Here is a 22680-nt window from a genome sequence, read left to right as displayed (position 1 = left end):
ATAATCAATTGTTAGTCACGTAATAGGCCTAAAGGGTCGAAGCCGTGAGGATATCTTGGGGTGCAACCCGAAGATGGAAAATATTTGGGTGACTTTAGTGTATTTTAGATGAAAGAGAGTGATGAATGAATGATTAAAATAAATTATTTTGTTGAGAGAGAATTATTATTTAAAAGAGAGATAGAGACAAAGTCACCCAAGTGCTACTCACCGAATATCACCACTACCGTAAATACAAAGTTAAAAATATTGATTTGAGAGTAACACAATTCAAATTAGTTAGAGGTGTAGTTAAAAGATAAATTAACATTACAATAAATTAAAACAATCATTTATTTTTTTAACAACAAATGTAGCAAGTGAATAGGCCCTTAATCTAGTTTAGATTATGTTTAGTTTTACTTAGATGTCAAAATTAGGTTTAAATTTGATGTAACTAAGTGCCTATTTAGAATCACATCAAAAATCTCTAGGAAACATACTTTTTAGATGTCTTTGAAGTTGATTCAGTATGTGTTTAAGAAAAGAATGAACTTTCAGTTTCTATGAATTGATTCACTCGATATGGTAAGAATTTAATTACTTGAACTCTCTGTTTGTATAGATCAATTCACTCTCTTAAGTAAGAATCGATCCACTGTCTTCTTTTTTTTAACAAATACCATTTTAATTGAATTAATTAATTCAAATTATTTTGTGGTAAACGTATGAATCCATTCACACTTATTTTTCAACATTTTAATGAGTTTATTCCTTTTATTCTCAAATACTATATAAGTCATGTCTCTATTTTTAAAGGAAAAAAAAAACTTTCTTACTCTCTTATCTCCATCACTCATCTCCTTCGTTTCCTTGAAAACTCTTAGACATTGATAGTGAATTGTGACATGATTTGTGATTTTGGGAGTTACTTAGATTAGGGAGATACACGCTGAAGTGAGATTTCATAGGAGTTTACAACAGGGGCAATTGAAACCTAAAGGAAATATTGTTTAATAATTCACCTCCATTAAGGAATTGGAGGTTTTCTCAACTTGATGTTCATGCAAGTAAGATTGGAGAAAACCCCATCAGATCAACCATCAACTCTATTCCTACCTGCCTTCTCAGCTTATATTTGTGGCATATGAGACGACTTTTGATGGACAAATGCGACTGACAAAATACACATGCAACAACGTCGCAGTCATCCCCCATTCGAAATTTGAAAGTTCGATGTCTCCTCGTGCCACCTCTTAGTAAATGTCAACAACAATTTGTGTTATGTTATGATTGATACGCGTAAGCCAGTAAAGTTTACTGCCTCTGATGGCTTTCATGAACCACTGCTCACTCGCCTTTTGCTCATTCCTTTTATGCAACATTTACAACTTCTTTCCGTTATTGACACACTTTAAATCGGGGTAGAACTACAACAAACAAAGACAATAATTGTTTGCATAAACAATAATACATATTGCAAAAATAATGCATATGTAAAGCTAGTAAAATACTCCCTCCGTCCCTATATGTAACACCCTTTTATTAGAGACAAAAGGTGCTTAGATATAGGGACGGAGGGAGTAATAATAAAATATATATGATATCATCTTACATCTCCATCTTATATGCGTCTTGCCGCATGATGCGCATACTAGTTGAGGACTAACAAGTCTGATGGGCCACCAAGACATGGATCTAGAGCGGGTGCCTCATCCTCACCACCTGAGATCTCATCATCCTCGACATCTTGAGCCTCTCCATGCTTCTCAGCCCCCCTCATGCTTCTCACCCTCCCTTCCGCAACTACCCGCTTTCCCCTCTCTCGCTTATGTGATGCAGTCATGGTAGGTCCGCTGCCTCTAACACAATTGGGAAGTTGGCCCATATCTAAAAATTATCATCACATATACAAACCAACAAAAATCAACATTCAATACAACCGAGCTTGTTTCTGATTAGATAATATGAATTCTTGAACAATCTGGTTCAAACTATATAATTCAAAATAATATATCACAAAAAAACACACAAATTATAAAACAAATAATTGAATAAATGTGACCTAACCTTTTGTTTAGTGCTTGAAAATGGTTCAAATGTGATGAATTAGACCAACTCTACTTCAAGAATGGCAGCATAGTGTTGGATGAAATACTTTTAATCATTCGTTTTTTTTTTCTTCAAAGTTTTTATGCGATATATAGTAAATTTGTAATTGAAGTAGGAGAAAAAGCACCAAAAACACTTTAACGAGATGATAACGATCGAAAAAAAGTCATTTATGTTTTAGAATGTGTAACAAGTAGACACAGTAATCATTCGATGTATCAAAATTCTAAAATAGTTTTCGATTGTCCACTTTGTTAGTCGAAATAGTCCTTCACATTAAAATAGCCCCTCAATGTTGACGATAACTCTTTTCCAACAAGGATGATACAACACTAAGTAAAATACTAAAAGACTGATATGAAAGTAGTAACATATCATTTTAACGTTAAAGACAATTTTAACTAACATAATTTACAATCAAAGACAATTTTAAAATTTTGATACATCGATGGACTATTCTAACCACTTGTTATACATTTAGAACAAAAATGACTATTTGCCTAATAAAGATCTCTTATGATTTAAGAGATTTTTTTTGTTTGATCTTTGGACTTAAAGATTAATTTTATAGTTCTTTTTTAAGAAGAGATTAATCTTTTAGGACCAGTTTGACATCAGGATACGATAGAGACACGATATGATATAGAGTTGGATAGAGACATAATATATGAAAATGATAATAATTAATATGGAAAATGTTAACTAGTGCTCCAGGGGCACTGGTTAAGGAAACCAAATACTCCCTCCGGTCACATTTATAAGCAAAAATTAACTTTTTAGATTCATTGAATAACTAATGTATATAGTCACATTTATAGGTAAGATACATTGGTTATTAAATGTATCTAAAAAGTTACTTTTTGCTTATAAATGTGACCGGAGGGAGTATAGTATAAAGACCTCGAAACATGTGTAGTCAAAGTTAAAAAGTGTAAAGAATTATGTTTTCAATACAAATATTACCTTTTTTGTTTCCTTAACTAGTGCCCCGGGGGCACTAGTTAACAAAACCCAATTAATATTAGGGAAATGCTAAATGTAGAATTTTTTTGTTGGAATTTATGCATTGAATTTAATTTTTTAATTAATTGAATGCACAAATCTCAAGTCATATATTCCCTCCGATCACTATTATAAACAAAACTTCACTTTTTAGATACATTGAATAATTAATGTATCTGGTCTACAATAAAGACTAGATACATTAATTATTCAATTTAATCTAAAAAGTAAAGTTTTACTTATAATAATGTATGGATGAAGTATTTGATAGGCTAATGATAACGTATTTTTTTTTTGGTTACAAAGGGCTAACAGAAGCAAGAAAACAGAAAAAGAACAGAAACAGAAACAAAAGAAAAAACAAGCAGCTATCTCCTAATAAAAACAGTGCCTATGGCATCAGCTCTAAGCAGAGGGAGGAGGTTAGCTAGAGGCGATTGGTGGACGACAAGATGAGCATATGAGTTAGCACCCAACTTAGCAAAGAAATCCGCGCATTGGTTTCCCTCTCTTAAGGTGTGATGGAGAGAGATGTTCCAAACAATTAGCAAGTCCTTTAAATTTTGGATGAGGACGGCGTAGGTGTGGTATCTCGGAGTGTCATTCATGATAAGCTTAACTGCAAGAAGGGAATCCGAGTAGCACGTGACGTCATTCATGTTCAAATCAATAATCATAGTCAACCCTTGGTGAATAGCTGATAGCTCGGTCTGCAAAATGTCCGTCGAATTCGGGATGAAACCGGAAAAACCTGAGATGAACAAGCCTGCACTATTACGGAGAACACCACCGTAACCAGTGCGGGAAGGAGTGCCCAAGCAGCTGCCATCAACATTAAAAATGTAGTCATGGTGATTTCTGTTCCATTTCACGAAACGGTCAGAATGAGTCGCATCTTCCTCACTATCAAAGGCCAAATTAAAAGATATCATATGATAACATACGATATCATTATTTTATTATAATTAAATGAAAAAATTATTCTCATAATTATATCCATCAAACGACCCCTGATGTCGAGACTCGAGAGCAAATATATTCCATTAAAAACAGAAAAAAAAAAAAAAAAGTAGGTGCAGTGCAGCCAGTGATACAAATACTGAAGTTCCGCCACAGCACAACTGTACTGTCTCTTCATTTCAATCCGCTTCTTCTCCATTTCCTCATAACCATGGCGACCACACAAACTCCAATTCAAACCTTCAAATTCACTCATTCTGATTCTCCATCTTCATTTCCATCTCAACCTAACTCAACCACACTCTTCTTCCCACCTACCACTTCCCGCCGCAACAACAACAACCTCATCCTATCCGCCGCTGCTACTTCCGGTGACACCACAGTCTCCTCCAATGGCCCTCCCCCTTCACCTTCTCGTTCAAAGCAAGTATTCTCTAATCAATTAGATTAATATTCTGATTTTTGATTAATTAATTAATTAATTAATTGATTATTGATAATGCTGCAGAGTTCGGAGACACACGATTTCGGTGTTCGTTGGCGATGAGAGTGGAATGATTAACAGAATAGCTGGAGTGTTTGCGAGAAGAGGCTACAACATTGAGTCATTAGCTGTTGGTTTGAATCAAGACAGGGCTCTTTTCACCATTGTTGTTTCTGGTACTGATAGGGTTTTACGTCAAGTTGTTGAACAGCTTCAGAAGCTTGTCAATGTTTTGAAGGTGCTTTCACTTTCACTCTTATAATATTTTTTTTTTTTGTAGGATAGAGTTCAAATACTAAAGAAAAAAAAAATTCAAATAATTTTAGGGTTTACGTTTGTTGTGTGATTTTTGGACTAGGTAGAAGATCTTTCACGTGAACCTCAAGTAGAACGTGAATTGATGCTCGTGAAAGTTCATGCAGATCCCCAAAACCGTGCTGAGGTATGTACTTACATGCATATCTTAATTGTTTGCTAGGATTTAGGACTGTAGATTTATTAATTTGTTTTATTTTTGTTGGGAATACACAGATTAAGTGGTTGGTGGACACCTTCAGAGCTAAGATCGTGGACATCTCGGAAGATTCCGTTACGATTGAGGTCATTGCTGCTCATTTTTGTTCGTATATTCTTTTAGTAGTTAGTCATCGTGTTTTGGTGCATCTTTTTCATTTGTATGCTTATGCAACTGTAAAATAAAACTAATTGTAATTGAAAAGTATGCTCTGTAAACATTTCATGTAACTGCTTCTATGAGTTGAACACTATCATACTCATCAATCTCTTTTGCCTGTTTGTTTTGCAAAAAGCTAACAACTTATTTGATTCTGTTGATTTCTCTATTGTTTTGTGGCAGTAAGTTATGTGTGGGTATAGAAAGTTGCGAATATTCGCTCTTTCAGATTCTAATATCGGTGTAAAATTTTATTTTTAGAATCTAGATGTGTATGAATAGGATCCAAAGTCATTATGTTACCATCATCAAAGTTCTGGGATCTAGCTGTTGGGTCTTTATTTTTGTGGTTGTGATTGGGCTTCACAATCAATCGAATTGAGTGACATTCGGAGAAAGGGAAAATTATCATTGTTGTTAAGGTAATTATTGATATTGGAGAGTGTGGTACAGTGCCTTGTGAATGACTCATCTTGGGAAGATACTACACATGTTAATGTAGTCATCCTTTCGTTGCATATATAAAAATTGTATCGTTAAGATTTTAACTACTGAGGTAGGAGTATGGCTGTATTGTTGCTAGACTGGCTGTTTTTATGATATTCTTTTGTTCATGATTTCTTGTCTTTAATTCTTTTCACGAATATGATTTTGCCCGTCCTTATATTACATTGGGAATAGCAAATGTGCTGATATGAGTCGGGTGTATATGCATCCCATTATCTGCTCATGCGTTTTGTTTCATGTTTTGATTGTTTTTCTTTCAATCTAACAATTATCCAAACATCATCATCCCCATTTTGCAATTTGGTGATACAATCACGTGGTAATTTCAGGTGAGTCATTCTGTGTATGTTACAGGTTACTGGGGACCCAGGGAAGATGGTTGCAGTCCAGAGAAATTTCGGCAAGTTTGGAATTAAAGAAATAGCTAGAACTGGAAAGGTTCGAAAGCTCAATTGAGTAACTAAGAAATTTCCTTAACTCTTTTATCTTGTCCACTTTCTCATTCATCACAGTGTTATCTGCATATTTTTACTAATTCGTTATAATCTGATGATGTGACTATACTTAGATTGCATTAAGAAGGGAAAAGATGGGTGCATCTGCTCCATTTTGGCGGTATTCAGCTGCTTCGTATCCAGATCTTGAGGGAAAAACAGCTATTAATGCTCTTGTTGGAGCGAAAAGTGTGAATCCTGTTGACAAAACTGATACGCCTGTGGGGGTATGATCTTACATACTCTACGATCCTAGCATTTCTTTAATTTAACATGTATTTCGAAACACTTCAAATATGAAATACATTTAATTGAAATAAATAATTGGCAATTCCTATTAAAAATGTTAGCTTTTAAAATCACAAACAAGCACAGGTTTGTGAAGTAAATTATACTAGGTGTGTTTTGAAGAATGGTTTCAACGCTTATACAGACCTCAAGCACTGTTGACATTTCAACAAATCATCTTTATAATTGATCATCCTTTATCCATCCTACTTTAGAATCGTGTTTGATAATTTGTTTGAAAGGTTACGGTATACATGCAAAGGATGAAGTTTTATAGTAGTTTGCAGTTTATGCAATTCTTTTATGCATCTGAGTAACAACAATCTTGCCTTTATGAATGCAACCTTTTTCCTTAAGTTTTTTTGTCTTCCTCTTGGTATTCAGCTAATTGTAATTTTAAGCTGAGTTGTGATTTCTAACACACCTTTGCTGGCTGGTGCAGCCTTTCTACATTTTCAATTTTGTAGTATTTCTTGACGTGTCTTCTTTTTCCCCTTATTCGAGAGAGTATTTAATCTCCCTCAATTGTTTTTCTTTGAGGCCTTTAGATCACTCATATTGACTGTAGATTGTGTGTGGTTTTAACCTTGTTATTTACCCATATATTGCTTTTCATTCTCTGTCTGCAGCTTCCCTTTAGTACCAGATTTCATAGCTATTATTTGATTCTTGCCACTTGTAAGGTTGTGGTAGAAATGCAGAGATATATTCTAGATCAATCGAGCATCATCAAATTATATTCTTGTTGAATTGAATCTTTATTGTCGTTGGCAAACATGAACTGCTCTAACTTTTTAGATTATAACACTTCTATGACCAACTAAAGACGAACAGATTTTTAACTATAACATTGAATGATGCTAACGGTGACTTGAATGCATTTCATGATCGGCATGCTCTATATTTTCTGTCCATTATGTACACTATTTATTTGGTCATTAGTAAATAGTACATTCCAATCTAGTATCTGACCTTCTTTTTTCTTTTGAAATGTTTGCTTGTGTGAAGGGAGATGTTTATCCTATAGAGCCTTCAGACAGTTTTACAGTCAATCAAGTACTTGATGCTCAGTGGGGTTTTCTCAATGATGAAGATGTAAGATCCTTAAATGTCTCCTTTTTATGTTTTGTTGTAATGCATTGTAGTCCTCGTATGCAGGTTCTTGCTAGTGTTCTTTTTCTTGATGTTCCCTTTTTAGAATGTAGAGTTCTTTTATATATATTAAATACAAATGACATTTCTATTTGATATTTTTGGCTATGCATTTGAATTTACTTGTCAAGTTGTATAATTATTTACCACAACAGGAGCCTTGTGAACTATTCTCAGAGTTGATCATTTTGATGTGAAATTGTTGATTGCCGCAGTTTCAAAACATTTCATATTATTTCTAGCCATGAAAAATACTTAAAATAAGATTAATTAGCCGACGACGTGTTGAACATTTCTTATCTGGGCATCAAGGTTCCATGTCCTTGTATTCTTACAGGAGCATACGATAAAGCTTGCATCCAATGCCCTTCTATGAGCTTTATAAATGCCAGCTCATTCATTCTGTTTCTTTTCCCTTTCTGGTTGAACTTCTCATAGCTTAGGAGGGTTATTCTTTTAAGTGTGTTTGGGTTAGCATTTGAAAATTGATTAAAAATGTGTTTGGATCAAAGTCAGTTTTTACCCAGGTGGAGGGTTCAAGTGTAGTCAATTTTGGCTCAAAGCCACCAAACATTAATTTTTGGTGTGAAATCGCGTCATGTGGAATAAACATTATTTTGGATGTTCACACCACATGCTATAAATAAAGCGTGTTCAACACAGTTCTAGGTTTTTTTTTTTTTTTTGCTAATATCTTGACGGTCTTTTACTGCTGAAGCTTTTTATTTAACTTACAAGGTTTTGCTTTATGAAATCACTGCAATTTATGATATCTTTGTAATTATTTTCTTGCATTTAAATTTACTCAAGTTGAGCCAACATGATTTTGCTTTTCTGAAAATCACATAATAAAAGGCTTGGGACCAAATTTTGCCAGACATCTGTGAAGATTTAATGCTAATTAGAAGTGTTTTATGCTCGTCAAGAGCCAAAAATCCAGCTGATGCTCGTACATCAGCATATAACTTTAATGGATTTGCATGTAATTTCTAATTGTTGGGATAATGCCTTCAGACTAGCGGAATTCGATCACACACTTTGTCTATGCTTGTGAATGATGCTCCTGGAGTTCTAAACATTGTTACAGGAGTCTTTGCTAGAAGGGGCTATAACATTCAGGTTTGGTTCTTCAATGTTGTTTTTCAATATGATGTTTGTGTTAAATTGCATAAACACAAGTCTCGCCGTTTTAATTTTTCTGTTCTTTCGTTTGCTTGAATGTGCTCTCTTTTATTTCCAGAGTTTAGCTGTAGGACATTCAGAAGTTGAAGGAATCTCTCGGCTTACAACTGTGGTTCCAGGTACAGATGAGTCAATCAGCAAGTTGGTGCAGCAATTGAATAAGTTAGTGGAGCTGCATGAGGTTCACCATCTCTACTAAAATAAATGCATCACACCCCATAAATAAACTGTTTGCTTTTAGCTTTATATGATTTTTTAGTATTACTGGTTGCAGAGCCCATAGCATTTGCCAATCTCCACCACTGTCATAGTAGGCACAAAAATGAACATACGGGGCTTACCCCGACCACAAGTGAATCGATTTGAGAAGTTTACAAATATGAGCCAACTATGCTTTTTCAAGGAGAGTTGAGTGAAAACAGGAGGGCGAACTGGGCTGATCACTGATACTGTCTTCGCCAGGGGCATGATCCTATTATATTGTAAAATCAGTAGTTAACTCTCAGTTGCAGTGAGGACTGAGGATCAGGTGTACTGGGTTTAGGATTTGAGTGTGGAATGGCTAATCCTTGTAATCTCCATTGATTGTGACTTTTCCCTTTGATGATGCCGATGGACACAGTCTTGGTCATGCCACATTAAATTCTGTTTTTTTCTCTATATATGCACCTGGCCACAACAGGAGATTTGTGTTGGAAACCTGTCTTAGGATTTGGTGACCCATAGTAACAAAATTGATTAGTGACTCACAATTCAATATTTGAGCGCACTTTCTAATAAAAGAAATTTGAAACATGTATTTCCCACTCTTATTAATGAAACCTAACTAGTTTTTGAGTGTGCCTACCTCATAATTAATCTTGCTCAGGAATGTCAAACCAAGCAGCTATAAAATCTCTTGAAGCATACATTTTCATCTTGCTTTTGTACTTTATAATTAAGAGCTTTATTCAAGCATTTAGTGCAATAACATTTGACCATTTTTAATATTAATAAAACTGGCCATTTTATACTTCTGATGCTTTTCCAGGTCCGGGATATAACCCACTTGCCATTTGCTGAGCGAGAATTGATGCTCATAAAGATTGCCGTAAATGCTGCTGCACGACGTGATGTTCTTGATATTGCCAGCATTTTCAGGGCTAAAGCTGTTGATGTGTCCGATCACACAATAACCCTCGAGGTAAAGTCTATTTTTTTTTCTTCGAATGGCAAATTAGCAGTTAGTACGTGTTAGATTAGTATTTACTCCTTTGTCCGGGCTTGAACCGAAGACCTCTCGAACTCCTTATCTCTTATAGCTCAAGGGTTGGGTCCGGGCTTGAACCGAAGACCTCTCCAACTCCTTATCTCTTATAGCTCAAACTAGTTGAGCTACCCAACCCTTGAGGGTAAAGTCTATGTAGATTTTTCAACCAATGATACAGTATCACACACACGCACACAATATGTTAAGTATGATACTGTATCGCTATTGGTTTTTGGCAAGTGCTTTTGTTTTTGTTTTTAGTACAGTTTTATTTTACATCTATATTGGTTTCCTTTTTTTGGACTTTTTTTTTTGGTCTTTGAATATTGGGATAAATAAAAAGAAAAAGAAAGATAAATACAAACTTCTGGGCTCTGTTTTTGGTCTTAGTTGTTGCTCTTTCAATATTAGTTTCAACTGAAACTTCTTTCCTGCGAATCCTTTGCCGCTGCAACCGAGAAAAAGGAATAAAGAGTTCCAAAACTTCTTCCCTAGAAATCCTTTGGAACTGGAATAGCATATCCAAGTATTTTCTTCACAAAAACGAATTTTTAGTAGTTTGATTAGTGTGTCTAAAAACAGAACGCCACACCCTAATTTCAATCAATTAACTTCCAAAGTATTGGTTGATGTCTTTGGGAATGAATTATAATTTTGGCTTGGTAAAAGTAATACAGAATTAATTGGTATTGTACAATCTTGGTTAAGATCTTATATTGTATGATCTTGCTACCCCTTCTCAATCCTACAAAATTAATTGGGTCTTTGCGAATCCTTTGCCGCTGCCGTCGAGAAAAAAGAATAAAGAGTTTCAAAACTTCTTCCCTAGAAATCCTTTGGAACTTGAATAGCATATCCAAGTATTTTTTTTTCTTCACAAAACGAATTTTTAGTAGTTTGATCAGTGTATCTAAAAACAAAACACCACACCCTAATTTCAATCAATTAGCTTCCAAGTATTGGTTGATGTCTTTGGGAATAAATTATAATTTTGGCTTGGTAAAAGTAATACAGAATTAATTGGTATTGTACAATCTTGGTTAAGATCTTTATATTATACGATCTTGCTACCCCTTCTCAATCCTACAAAATTAATTGGGTAGGATCTTTCGATCTTAGTTGCAATCTTATGAGTTAGGATCTTGATACCCCCTTCCTGATCTCATTCAAGATCTCGATCCTAACAACCTTTTTATATAGTGGATACTGCATTAACCATTGAGAGAATGCAGATTTTAGTACTTGCAAGTTGCACTGAAATCAGTTTAGTTTAGCTGAATTTTATTGTGCTACAATATGTGGTCACATGTTTGAGTCCAACCCTTCTCTGAACATTTACATGGTAGCAGTTTAATGATGAATGTCTTCTGGATCTTGCATCAAGATTTGTTCTTAGTTCTTTCATTCGAAAAAGCCACTACCAGTAAGGCAGGATACCACCGATGCCCCAACTGGCCCTCGAGTTATGAAATCAATGGATGAACCCTTTATTGGCTCCGCCATGACAGGAGATTTATGGCACTAGATTTCACCGATAATGGAAAACAAGGATTAGATAACATTAAGATTCTTAGAATATGGTTTTTGTCCAACTCAACCCCAAAAGCTAGCTTGAGGGGTGAGGATTGTCCAAGTCTTGTAAGGACTAATTTGGCTATATATCTAGTCGATGTTGGATCTCAACACACCCCTCATGCGTAAGACTCAACATGGACCAGTAACAGATCTATGATAGGATTTAATACCATATTATAATTTTGGCTTAGGACGGGCATAGCTGAACCCCACAAAGTCAGGTTATTAGGCGAGGATCATCAAAGCCCTATAAGCACTCACTACCTAAGCTATATCTCTATTCTGTGTAGGATCTTGTTAAAGGACTAATAGTTATGGAATGCTTGAGTGAAATTCCACTCAGCTGATCTGGTTTATATACACTCTAGAGAGTAAATACAATATGGGAGTTACAAGAATATTAATCAGCTTTCTAGTTCCTAAGTACATGAATGTGATTTAATAGGCAGATAATTAACTATTGATCTTCTAGCTACATCAATAACTGTACATATTAATAAGGTATTTATTTTATAATTCCAACACTCCCCCTCAAGATGGAGCATATAGATCAAATGCTCCAAGCTTGGAACAAATACTTTGAATTCGCGGTCCCCTTAAGGATTTTGTGAAAATGTCTGCCAATTGATCGTTAGAGCTAACCGATTCGGTGATGATTTCTTTAGAAAGGACTTTCTCCCGGATGAAGTGACAATCAATCTCAATATGTTTAGTTCTCTCATGAAAGACTGGATTGGAAGCTATATGTAGGGCTGCTTGGTTATCACAACAAAGTTTCATTTGTCGAGTATCTCCAAATTTCAATTCAAGAAGTTGTTTAATCCATATGAGCTCACATGTAGCTACAGCCATAGCTCTATATTCAGCCTCTGCACTAGACCTGGCAACAACATTTTGCTTCTTGCTCTTCCATGATACAAGATTTCCTCCAATAGACACACAATACCCTGAAGTAGAACGCCTGTCGATGGGTGAACCTGCCCAATCTGCATCGCAAAATCCAACTATTTGAGTGCTTCCCTTGTCTTCATAAAGCAGTCCTTGTCCTGGTTGTTTTTTAATGTATTTCAGAATTCGAATTACTGCATCCCAATGATCTTTATGAGGGGATTGCATGAACTGACTTACCACTCCAACCGCAAAAGAAATATCTGGCCTTGTAATAGTGAGGTAGATGAGCTTTCCAACCAATCTCCGGTACCTTTTAGGATCGGAATAAGGCTCCCCTTGGTTGGGTAACAATTTTTGATTTGGATCCATAGGACTGTCAACTGGTCTACAGTCCAACATAGCAGTTTCTTTAAGTATATCTAATGCATAACTCCTATGTGAAATGATAACCCCGTTCATTGACTGAGCAACTTCAATACCAAGAAAATATTTCAGCTTTCCAAGATCCTTGGTCTGAAAATGTCGGAATAAATGTTCCTTCAGTTGAGAAATTTTTTCTTCATCATTTCCAGTTATGACTATATCGTCTACATAAACCACCAAGTAAACACATCTATTAGGAGAGGTATGGCAATAAAACACTGAATGATCCGCTTCACTACGTTTCAATCCAAATGCCTGAACCACTGAGCTGAATTTCCCAAACCAAGCTCGTGGGGATTGTTTAAGCCCATAGAGAGAGCGCCGCAATTTGCAAACCAACCTAGACTCCCCCTGAGCAACAAATCCAGGTGGTTGCTCCATATAAATCTCCTCTTCTAAATCTCCATGTAGAAATGCATTTTTAATATCTAATTGATACAATGGCCAATGACGGATGGCAGCTATGGCAAGAAATAAACGAACAGAAGTAATTTTTGCCACAGGAGAGAAAGTATCACCATAATCGAGGCCATAAATCTGGGTATAACCTTTGGCCACCAAACGGGCTTTGAGACGATCAATCTGTCCATTAGGTCCAACTTTAACAGCATAGACCCATCGACACCCAACAGGTTTCTTTCCTGGAGGAAGAGGGACCAAATCCCAAGTGCCATTATGCCCCAAAGCTTGCATTTCATCAATCATGGCTTGTCGCCATCCTGGATGATCAAGTGCCTCACAAACATTTTTAGGAATAGAAATAGAGGATAAAGATGCTATAAAAGAATGATAAGAAGGAGAAAGACGATGATAACTTAAGAAATTATAAATAGGATGAGGATTTCGAGTTGACCGATTACCTTTCCTAACCGCGATGGGTAAATCAGGGATTTCGTCAATCAGGTCTGTAGTAGGGTTGACGCCTGGAGTAGGACATGATTCAGTTGGTCTTTCAGTGCCTTCCAATTCGGTATTAGGAACATGTGGTCGTCGTTGGTATGTAATGAGTGGTCTATGAGATGGTGCAGGTGGAGGAATAACTGGGGTTGAATCTGTAGCTGAAACTGATTCATGAAAAGGAGAAAATGATGGACCAAAATAGGGAATTGGAAAAACTTCTTGAGTGGTGTTAGATTCAACCGATGATGGTAAAAAATATGGTTTTTCTTCGAAGAAGGTTACATCTGCTGAAACATAATAACGGTTGTGAATTGGAGAATAACAACGATAACCTTTTTGCAACCTAGAGTATCCAAGAAAAACACACTTGATTGCTCGGGGGGACAACTTATCTAAACCTGGAGAAAGATCATGAACAAAACAAGTACTTCCAAAAACACGTGGATTAATATGAAACAAAGGTTCTTTAGGAAATAAGATGGAGTGAGAAACTTTGTTATTGATAGAAGAAGAGGGCATCCGATTAATCAAAAAACAAGCGGTTAAAATTGCCTCACCCCAATGACGGACGGGTACATTTGCATGAAGTAACAATGTCCGAGCAGTCTCAACGAGATGTCTATTTTTCCTTTCAGCTATTCCATTCCCATTCTGTTGAGGGGTATGAGGACAAGAAGATTGATGGAGAATTCCATGTGATGTCAAAAAAGAAGTAATAGCAGAAGAGAAATATTCTTTTGCATTATCACTTCTAAGAATTCGAATTGTCTTATCAAATTGGGTTTTAATTTCATTAACAAAAGAAGTGAAGATGGACAAAATTTCAGATCGTTCTTTCATTAAGAAAACCCAAGTACATCTAGAAAATTCATCAATAAAGGTAACAAAATATCTATAACCCATAGAAGACACACGACTAGGACCCCATACATCTGAATGAATAACTGAAAAAGGTGAGTCGACACGACTTTCAACTTGTCTAACAAAAGAAGATCGAACATGTTTTCCTAATTGACAGGATTCACAAGAGAGTGTCTTTATTTTTTCAAGACCTGGAACCATTATTTTTAGTTTGGATAGGTGAGGATGTCCAAACCGTTCATGAATAAGTTTTGGTGAATTGGAGGCACTGCAAATCCAAGAAGAATCAGACTTTAGATAGTAAAGACCATGTGATTCATGTCCTACACCAATCATCCGACCCGTACCACGTTCCTGTATAACAAATGAGTTAGCATCAAAGGTTACTGAACAATTATGAGAACGAGTAAGTTGACTGAGAGAAACCAAATTGAAAGGGCAACCAGGTATAAACAAGACAGAACTTAAGGACAGAGAAGTAGTGGGTGACACATGACCTATACCCTTTGCTGCAACTCTAGAACCATCGGCTAGAGTAATAAAATGAGGATTTTTGTTAGGAGAGATAGATGAAAATAATGAACCATTACCAGCAATGTGATCAGAGGCACCTGAATCAATTATCCAAGGACTTTGATCATGACCAGATTGAGAAATACAAGCAGTGGAGTTATGAGCAACTACAGCAGATGAGCTTGGAGATTCCTTGGCAGCTTTTAGCTTAAGGTATTCTTGATAGTCAGCTTCTGAAAATTTCATCTCTGATGTTTCAGACTTGGAAGTATTCGCAGATTTTCCAGGAAATCCATAAATAGAATAACAAGTGTCTTGTGTGTGGCCCATTCTTTTGCAATAAGAACATTGAGGTCGACCTCCTCTTCCACCTCGTCCTCCACGACTTCCACGGCCTCCCCGTCCCCCTCGGTTGGAAACCAAGGCAGAAGCTTCAACAACATCAACTGAATTTACTTCTGTTTTAAGCGAAGGGACTCGAAGGAGACGAGTTGTTAAATTTTCTAAAGAAGGAACTTCTTGTCCAGTTAGGACTTGATCACGAACATGATCAAAATCTGGGTGCATTCCTCTTAGAACCAACACCATATATAGATTATCAAGTTTTGTCTTCATTTCTTCAATTTTGTCGGCTTCCAAAGATAATTTTAACTCCTCTACCGCAGATTGAGCTTTTGAAACATAGGAAACCATGTCATGGTCTGTTTGCTTTAGAGTGGCCAATTTTTGTGCAGCATCATACAATTGTTGGATGTCATTAGTAAAGACACTTTGAGCCTTCTGCCAAAAAGAGTGGCAAGTTTTAAAGGCTCTAAAGTTCGTCAAGATGGTCGGCTCAACAGATTGCCATAGGAGAGAACAAAGCTGATAATCAAGCTTTTTCCATTCATCACGTTTTTCTGTTGAAATACTTTCTGATGATTGTTTCAGATGTTCCTCATAGCCTTGGCCAAGAAACCAAAGTTCTACAGAGGAAGACCAAGCTAAATAATTTTTTCCATTCAATTTTTCTGAAGTGATTGTTGGTGTTCCAGAGAAAGAGAAAGTAGGTCCATTATTTTTTTGAGGGCCTGAGGCCATTGTGAGAAAAGCAAGAAAGAACTAGAAACAAAGGACCCAAAAAAAAAAAAAAAATAGATCCTGGAAACCAGAAATAGAGGACCACAAATGGAGGAGACTAAGTGTCAGAGTGACTTTTGGACTTGTGGTACTGCAGGACCAGAGGCAGTGACCCTTCAAAAAGAACCTGCTCTAGATACCATGTTAAAGGACTAATAGTTATGGAATGCTTGAGTGAAATTCCACTCAGCTGATCTGGTTTATATACACTCTAGAGAGTAAATACAATATGGGAGTTACAAGAATATTAATCAGCTTTCTAGTTCCTAAGTACATGAATGTGATTTACTAGGCAGATAATTAACTATTGATCTTCTAGCTACATCAATAACTGTACATATTAATAAGGTATTTATTTTATAATTCCAACAGATCTCAACACCTCATCATGCCTAGGATTGGACATCTAGACGTGGACAAATGTAATTGGAGTAACATGGATCCAAGCACACCCCCACACCCAACAGTGGACGTTTATAGTATGGATAAATGCAGGTGGAATAACAGAGATCTTGACCCATAACATATCGAGGATAGGTCTTGATGTCATATTTGAATTTGGATTTTAGGCCTAACTCAAGCCCAAAAACTAGCTCAATGAGTGAGAACTGCCCTAGTCTTATAAGGACTGATTTCGTTATATGCCTATATCACTAGTTGATGTGGATCACGACAGCCATGCTCAAGACTTGATATCTGGAGTATGGATAAATAGAGATGGCCCAATAACAATACTCTCTAAGCTATTTATTCAGCATCCTTACATGTTAAAAATCCAGCTATGCCCATCGTCTGCAACATTCCACACCTGTTTTCTTAATTGTGGTGGTTAGCCGTTAGCAATAGAATTGCTAATTTTCTCATCTCAACAGAAATACTTTTAGGTTTAAGTAGGTACTCTACGACGGGTGTACTGTACCCCATTTTTGTAATTCATTATAGGCTTAATACATTATCTGGTCCCTTAACTTATTTTTGGTTTTCACTTGGGTCCCAAACTATAAAGTGTCTCAATTTGGTCCCATAAATATTCTGCCGTTTACTGTTTTGGTCCTCTCCGTTAGTTTTTAACATCAAATGTCTAAGGTGAACCATGTTCAAAGGTGGTCCACCATAGACGTTATAATATAAGTTCATTTAATTTTAACCATTTGATATTTTTTTCAAAAAGAGAACCGTTGGACCATACAGGTGTGTTGTATCTTACCATGAACTATCAACACCTAATTTTTTTTCTTATTTCTTCTTCTTCTTCCTTCATCTCCTTCATCAACACATTCATACTCCTTAGTCAATTTTCATATAACCCAGAAAAAAATCAAAAGATAAAATAAAATAAAATTCTCATCATCAAAATCAAATCTTTTTCATCAACAACACATAATATCATCATAAAAAATCAAACCCAAAAATCAAACAACAACAGGCGCCTTCTAGTGTGCGCTACTGTCCCATATCATGCACTGTGCGCAAGAGAAAAAGTCGCTGGTGTATGGTGCACGGCTCTCTACCATATATTTCACTTCCCTTCATCTCTCTCATCTTGTTACTGCTGTTGAGTTTTCTTGTTCCTGCATACATCGATAATGAAGATTTTATGTGATTTCCTCTTTTTATCACCACTTTTTTGAATTCATTTCACTCCCACTTTCTCAATTTTAGTAAAGTTTCAATTTATTCATCCCACTTTTCCGATTTAAACGATCAAGATCTAAATGGGCTGTGTTCCAAATTCATATTGTCAGTCACCACTCATCCTCACATTACATTCTCCGATTCAAGTTTTCATTCTCTATTTCATCAATTTTAAAACCCTAAAATTCCCAATTTGAAGTTCAATTTTCTCTTTATCCTGGGGAATTGCACTTTAAAATCCATATGGGTTTTTAATTCACTGGGAAAAAAAATCAAATTGAGGCGACAAATTCAATAGTTTTTAATTTAATTTTCTGATTTTACCAAAAATCAACTCTTTTAAGAGACCGAGTTTAGCTATGGGATCCATATGATATGTAAAAATCAGTTCTTTCATGTCAAATATTAAATTGTTGTGATTCATAGATGAGATATTAACATATGATTAACTTGGTTAAAGTTTCAATTTGAAAAATAAGATATATGAATAATTTTACCATACTAAAACAAGTAATCGGAATTTAAAACCTAAAGGTTGATAAATTGTAAGGTTGATTATTTAAGTTTTTTCTTTTTCTGGATTTATTTTTTTGGATTTTTGCATGAGTGTTGAAGAAGATGAGAGATGAAGATGAAGAAAAACAAAAAAGATCAGATGTTTTTTGTTTAAGTTTTTATGGGTTTTATATGAACAATGTTGAAGATGATGAAGATCAAGAGGAAGAATAGGGAAGGAGAAGAAGAGAAGGAAAAAAATCAGATATGGGTGGTTCACTGTAATTTACCATGGACCTGCAATCAAACAGTTATAATCATATTAAAAATATTAGATATCAAAAAACTAACTGCGAGAACCAAAATAGATAACGGCAGAATACATAAGGGACCAGTTTGAGACACTTTATAGTTAGTGGACCAAAGCGAAAACAAAAAATAAGTTAAGGGACCAAACGATGTATTAAGCCTTCATTATATTATCCCTCTTTAAGATTAATATTAATAATGAAATTGGGGCAATAATATGATATTTTTCTTTGAAAAAGCTTATACAGAATAATTTTGCAAACTTCTCGACAGTTGACATTGCATCCACATTAAAATTTCATCCTTCCACCCAGGGTTATGATTGTTATACAGGTTGCTTCTTTTTTACTTGATGCGGTTAGGATAATCAGAAAAATCGGGAACTTGATGCCGAGTTTTTTTGTTGTTGTTGTAGTTAGCTGTTTGCATTGAAGCATTTCATTCTTCTTCCATAAATATAAATGGAATTATCAAAGTACTGATTTTGGATAATATTTATAAATTGTTTCTGGAACTAAGTGATATGCTCTTATGTCAGCTTACTGGAGATCTGGACAAGATGGTTGCATTGCAGAGATTGTTAGAACCATATGGCATTTGTGAGGTCTGTTTTATTAATCTTTCCCATGTATCTGGTAGATATTTTGCTGTGACTGTTTACTTGTTTAAATATACTCTGTTCAATATCCCAAAAAACAAAACATTATTCCATATATTTCCAGAGTCACATTTGATGCATTTGCTTCCTTTTTGTATTCACTAGTTCTGTTGATGATGGTAGTTTGCATAGGGTATGATCGGATGGAGGGTTTTGTTAGGAAAAGAAAGGGAGAGCCAAGGCCATTTACTGAGAGTCATTTTTAATTTACCAAAATGTCATTTCTTATAGGAAACAGTAAAATTAATGTGAAAACAATATTTGTACTTAAAGCTTTCTCTAAATGAATTTGTCTCCATTACAAGTAAGGCTGCATTCTACTTTAAATTTTAGTTTGTCATCAGGATACACCTAGAATTATAATTAAGAATGAACACACTTGTTTACTCTAGAAGAATGTAGTCCATAAAACTTTGCTTCATTTTTGTTCGAAAACCTTAAGTTTGGGCTTTACCATGCCTGAAGGGTTAATTTTTAAATCCCATAAGAACAAGTGTGATATGCCTCAGTATACACCCTTTAATTGACAAAATAATATACATTGTGTTTTTGCACCTACAAATACAATCACATTACCAATCCTGAACAGGTCTAAACCACCAAATCATGTGTTGAATTGGATCAACAGTTTGGTGCTGCACCTGCGGCAGCGCATGTGAACCACTACTCTTGTCTTCCTATCATGTCCTTTTTAACGATGTTTTTTCTTGTTTCAGGTGGCACGAACTGGACGCATTGGACTTGTCCGTGAGTCGGGTGTGGACTCCAAGCACCTCCGTGGATACTCTCTTCCCTTCTGATTGATTTATTTGTGTGGGCAAAGGAGAGCTCAAGTTTTCAGCTTGTAGAGCTTTATAACTTACACTGTGCTTGCTAGTGTTTTGGCCTTCGATGACCATAATGTTATATTTTAGTGATTTGCAAATGATTATAGTATCTACTCCAGACTACTATAGCTATAGACACGGACTCTAATGTTCTAGGCTTCGAATACCATCTAGATATTTTTTTCAAGAAAAAACAATTTCATTTCCCATACCTTTTTGTCTTCTTGAAGTTGTTTTTGGTAGAATTATGGTTACCTGTAGTGTTCTTCCAGCAATGTAAATGGGTCATAACTCATAATGCACAAGGTGTTGATTATTTTAACAAGTTAAATGAATCCGAGTTCTCGATAACCTACATGTTCATTTATTTTAAAAAAAAAAAAAAAAACCAGTGAAGTGTCATTTTGACTCCTCACAACCATCGAACCAGTGTAGCTTCGAAAAAAATAGCACAAATTTTTAGCCTCTTGAAAAAAATAAAGTTGGACATGTTTTATCCTTTTATCGAGTTTTTGCAGAATTGGTTTTTAAGAAATTCTTCAACCATGACAAGGTTTATATGATGTTTTACCGGTCATGCGGTTGATCAAGTTTATTCAAAACAAACGTAAAATATATTTAGGTCCCTGACAAAAATATTTAGAGACAATTTGGTACCAATCTCTCTTTTTTTTTTTTTTTTTTTTTTTTTTTTTTTTTTTTGTATTTCTTCCTTCCCCTTTATTCCATTGAAGTATAAAAATCATAGTTAGTTTTACATTTCCTACTTATTGTATCGTGTTTTACAATTTCTACTTATTTTGCTGGTTGTATTTTGTTGGTATCACAATATTTTGGATTTTCAAGTTGTATTTGTTTGATCGTTGTGTTTTGCATTTGTTAGTACACCTTTGAGTCTTGGAATTGTTGGTACCGTTGAGTTTGGTAATGATATGTATTTTCATATTTTCAATTTGATGGTAAAATTGTCACACTTGTATTTTCAAGTCCAAGTTATTTATTGTAAAATTGCACTCATTGTTCTTCAACTTAATTTCAGACAAGAATTTTGTCTTTTATCTTTTTCCATGTCTTTTGATCTTTTTGGTTTGTTTGCATATATATATTTTCAAGCTTCAAATATAAGATTTATATATAAACATAGATGAAAGACCATAAATTTGAAGACCAAGAGCTCAAAGAAAAATAAAAAAAAATGAGTTTTACTTTTCCCACCCTGTAGGTTTCCTCGCGTGCCCTATTTTTTTTCTTCCATTTTTACCCCTGGTCCGGAATTCGTTTTCCGGAATGAATTGTTAATGTTTTTCAGATTTATCCAGATTATAAATTCCGGAATGGTCTTTTTCCAGAACTTTTTCAATTTCAAGCTTTGAAATTCATAAAATAAATGCAAATAAACATATAAAACAGAAATAAAAAGAAAAAAAATATAAAAACAACTCATTTTATTGATATTTGAATAATACATTACATAAGAACCTAAAACTATTTCTAAGGGAGGGGGGGGGGGGGGGGTAAGTTATGCTAGTGGCTCCTGGTAATAGGACATAGCAGTAACTTCACTATTGGAGGGGAGACAGAGGGGGCACAGGGGCCTCTAGGGAGCAAGAGACCATGATGGTCATACTTACGCCCAGGCAGACCAACCTCACACCCAGACTGACCCCTCCCCTATTGACCGATCATACGACACCTGATGGATTTCCAAAGAGACCTCTTTCTATGAAAGGCCAACGATGGAAACACATCGTTGTAGAAGAGGAGAAGAGGAGAAAAAAGAGGGTGTGAGAAATTGTGAGGAAATGAGCCTATTTATAGGGAGGGAGAGTAAAAAAAGGGTGCGAAAGCCATTAATGCAGTCAAAAAAAGTGTAAAAACGCGTTTTTTGACTTGACCAACCTTCGAAAACGTTTTCTTTGTGGTGTAGACCACCGACAAAACTTCTGGTGCAGTCTGGAATATGTAATTTTACACATGGATTCCAGATTATGTATTCCGGAAAAATACGATAATGGGGTGTACCAAAGGGAAACTTGGGACTATGTATGGTGAGGGTTGGTTCGGATTTTAGAATCCAGATTGCTTCAGCATTGGATTCTTTTGTGTGGCCCACATTGCACCGACAATTTTTGTGGTCCACAACGCCCAAATACCTCTATAAATAGGGGTCCCTGTTTCATTACAAGTAAAGTACACCAGAAAAAAAATTATGGAATTCCCTGGCTTTGATCCGAACACCAAGCTAGCGGCAGTCTACTACAACGACGGAACACCACCCCATCTGTTTAGGATTCGCAACGATGTCACCCTCTCCGGGCTGAAGGATGAGCTGGAACAAATCAACCGTCAACTCAACCGCAGAGACACGAGGAGGGTGGTCGGTGTAACACCC

General features: G+C 35.6%; 1 protein-coding gene across 1 annotated transcript; it reads left to right on the top strand.

Moving 5' to 3' along the window:
• Window positions 1-4216: 4216 nt before the first annotated feature.
• On the top strand, window positions 4217-20499 carry LOC146933448 (acetolactate synthase small subunit 1, chloroplastic-like). The gene is made up of 12 exons (XM_085705227.1): window positions 4217-4476; window positions 4562-4775; window positions 4896-4979; window positions 5069-5137; window positions 6072-6155; window positions 6286-6438; window positions 7508-7594; window positions 8666-8770; window positions 8892-9014; window positions 9864-10016; window positions 19342-19407; window positions 20178-20499. The coding sequence occupies exons 1-12, from the start codon at window positions 4265-4267 to the stop codon at window positions 20259-20261; spliced, it is 1434 nt and encodes a 477-aa protein (XP_085561353.1). The 5' UTR covers window positions 4217-4264; the 3' UTR covers window positions 20262-20499.
• The last annotated feature ends 2181 nt before the right edge of the window (window positions 20500-22680 follow it).

This window comes from Medicago sativa, chromosome 4, assembly GCF_051527215.1.
Source record: "Medicago sativa cultivar Bolivia chromosome 4, Bolivia_mono, whole genome shotgun sequence".
In the NCBI taxonomy this organism is placed as follows: Eukaryota; Viridiplantae; Streptophyta; class Magnoliopsida; order Fabales; family Fabaceae; genus Medicago; species Medicago sativa.
Note: the sequence above shows the minus strand (reverse complement) of the source record. Positions and strands in the feature narration are given on the sequence as shown.

What these genes read in the sequence shown, in the direction of transcription:
- LOC146933448 (XM_085705227.1), top strand. Translation starts at nt 4,265, where the DNA reads ATGGCGACCACACAAACTCCAATTCAAACCTTCAAATTCACTCATTCT. An exon ending in AGCTTGTCAATGTTTTGAAG is followed by an intron (nt 4,776 to 4,895) that starts GTGCTTTCACTT and finishes TTTTTGGACTAG; the next exon opens with GTAGAAGATCTTTCACGTGA. An exon ending in ATCACACAATAACCCTCGAG is followed by an intron (nt 10,017 to 19,341) that starts GTAAAGTCTATT and finishes CTCTTATGTCAG; the next exon opens with CTTACTGGAGATCTGGACAA.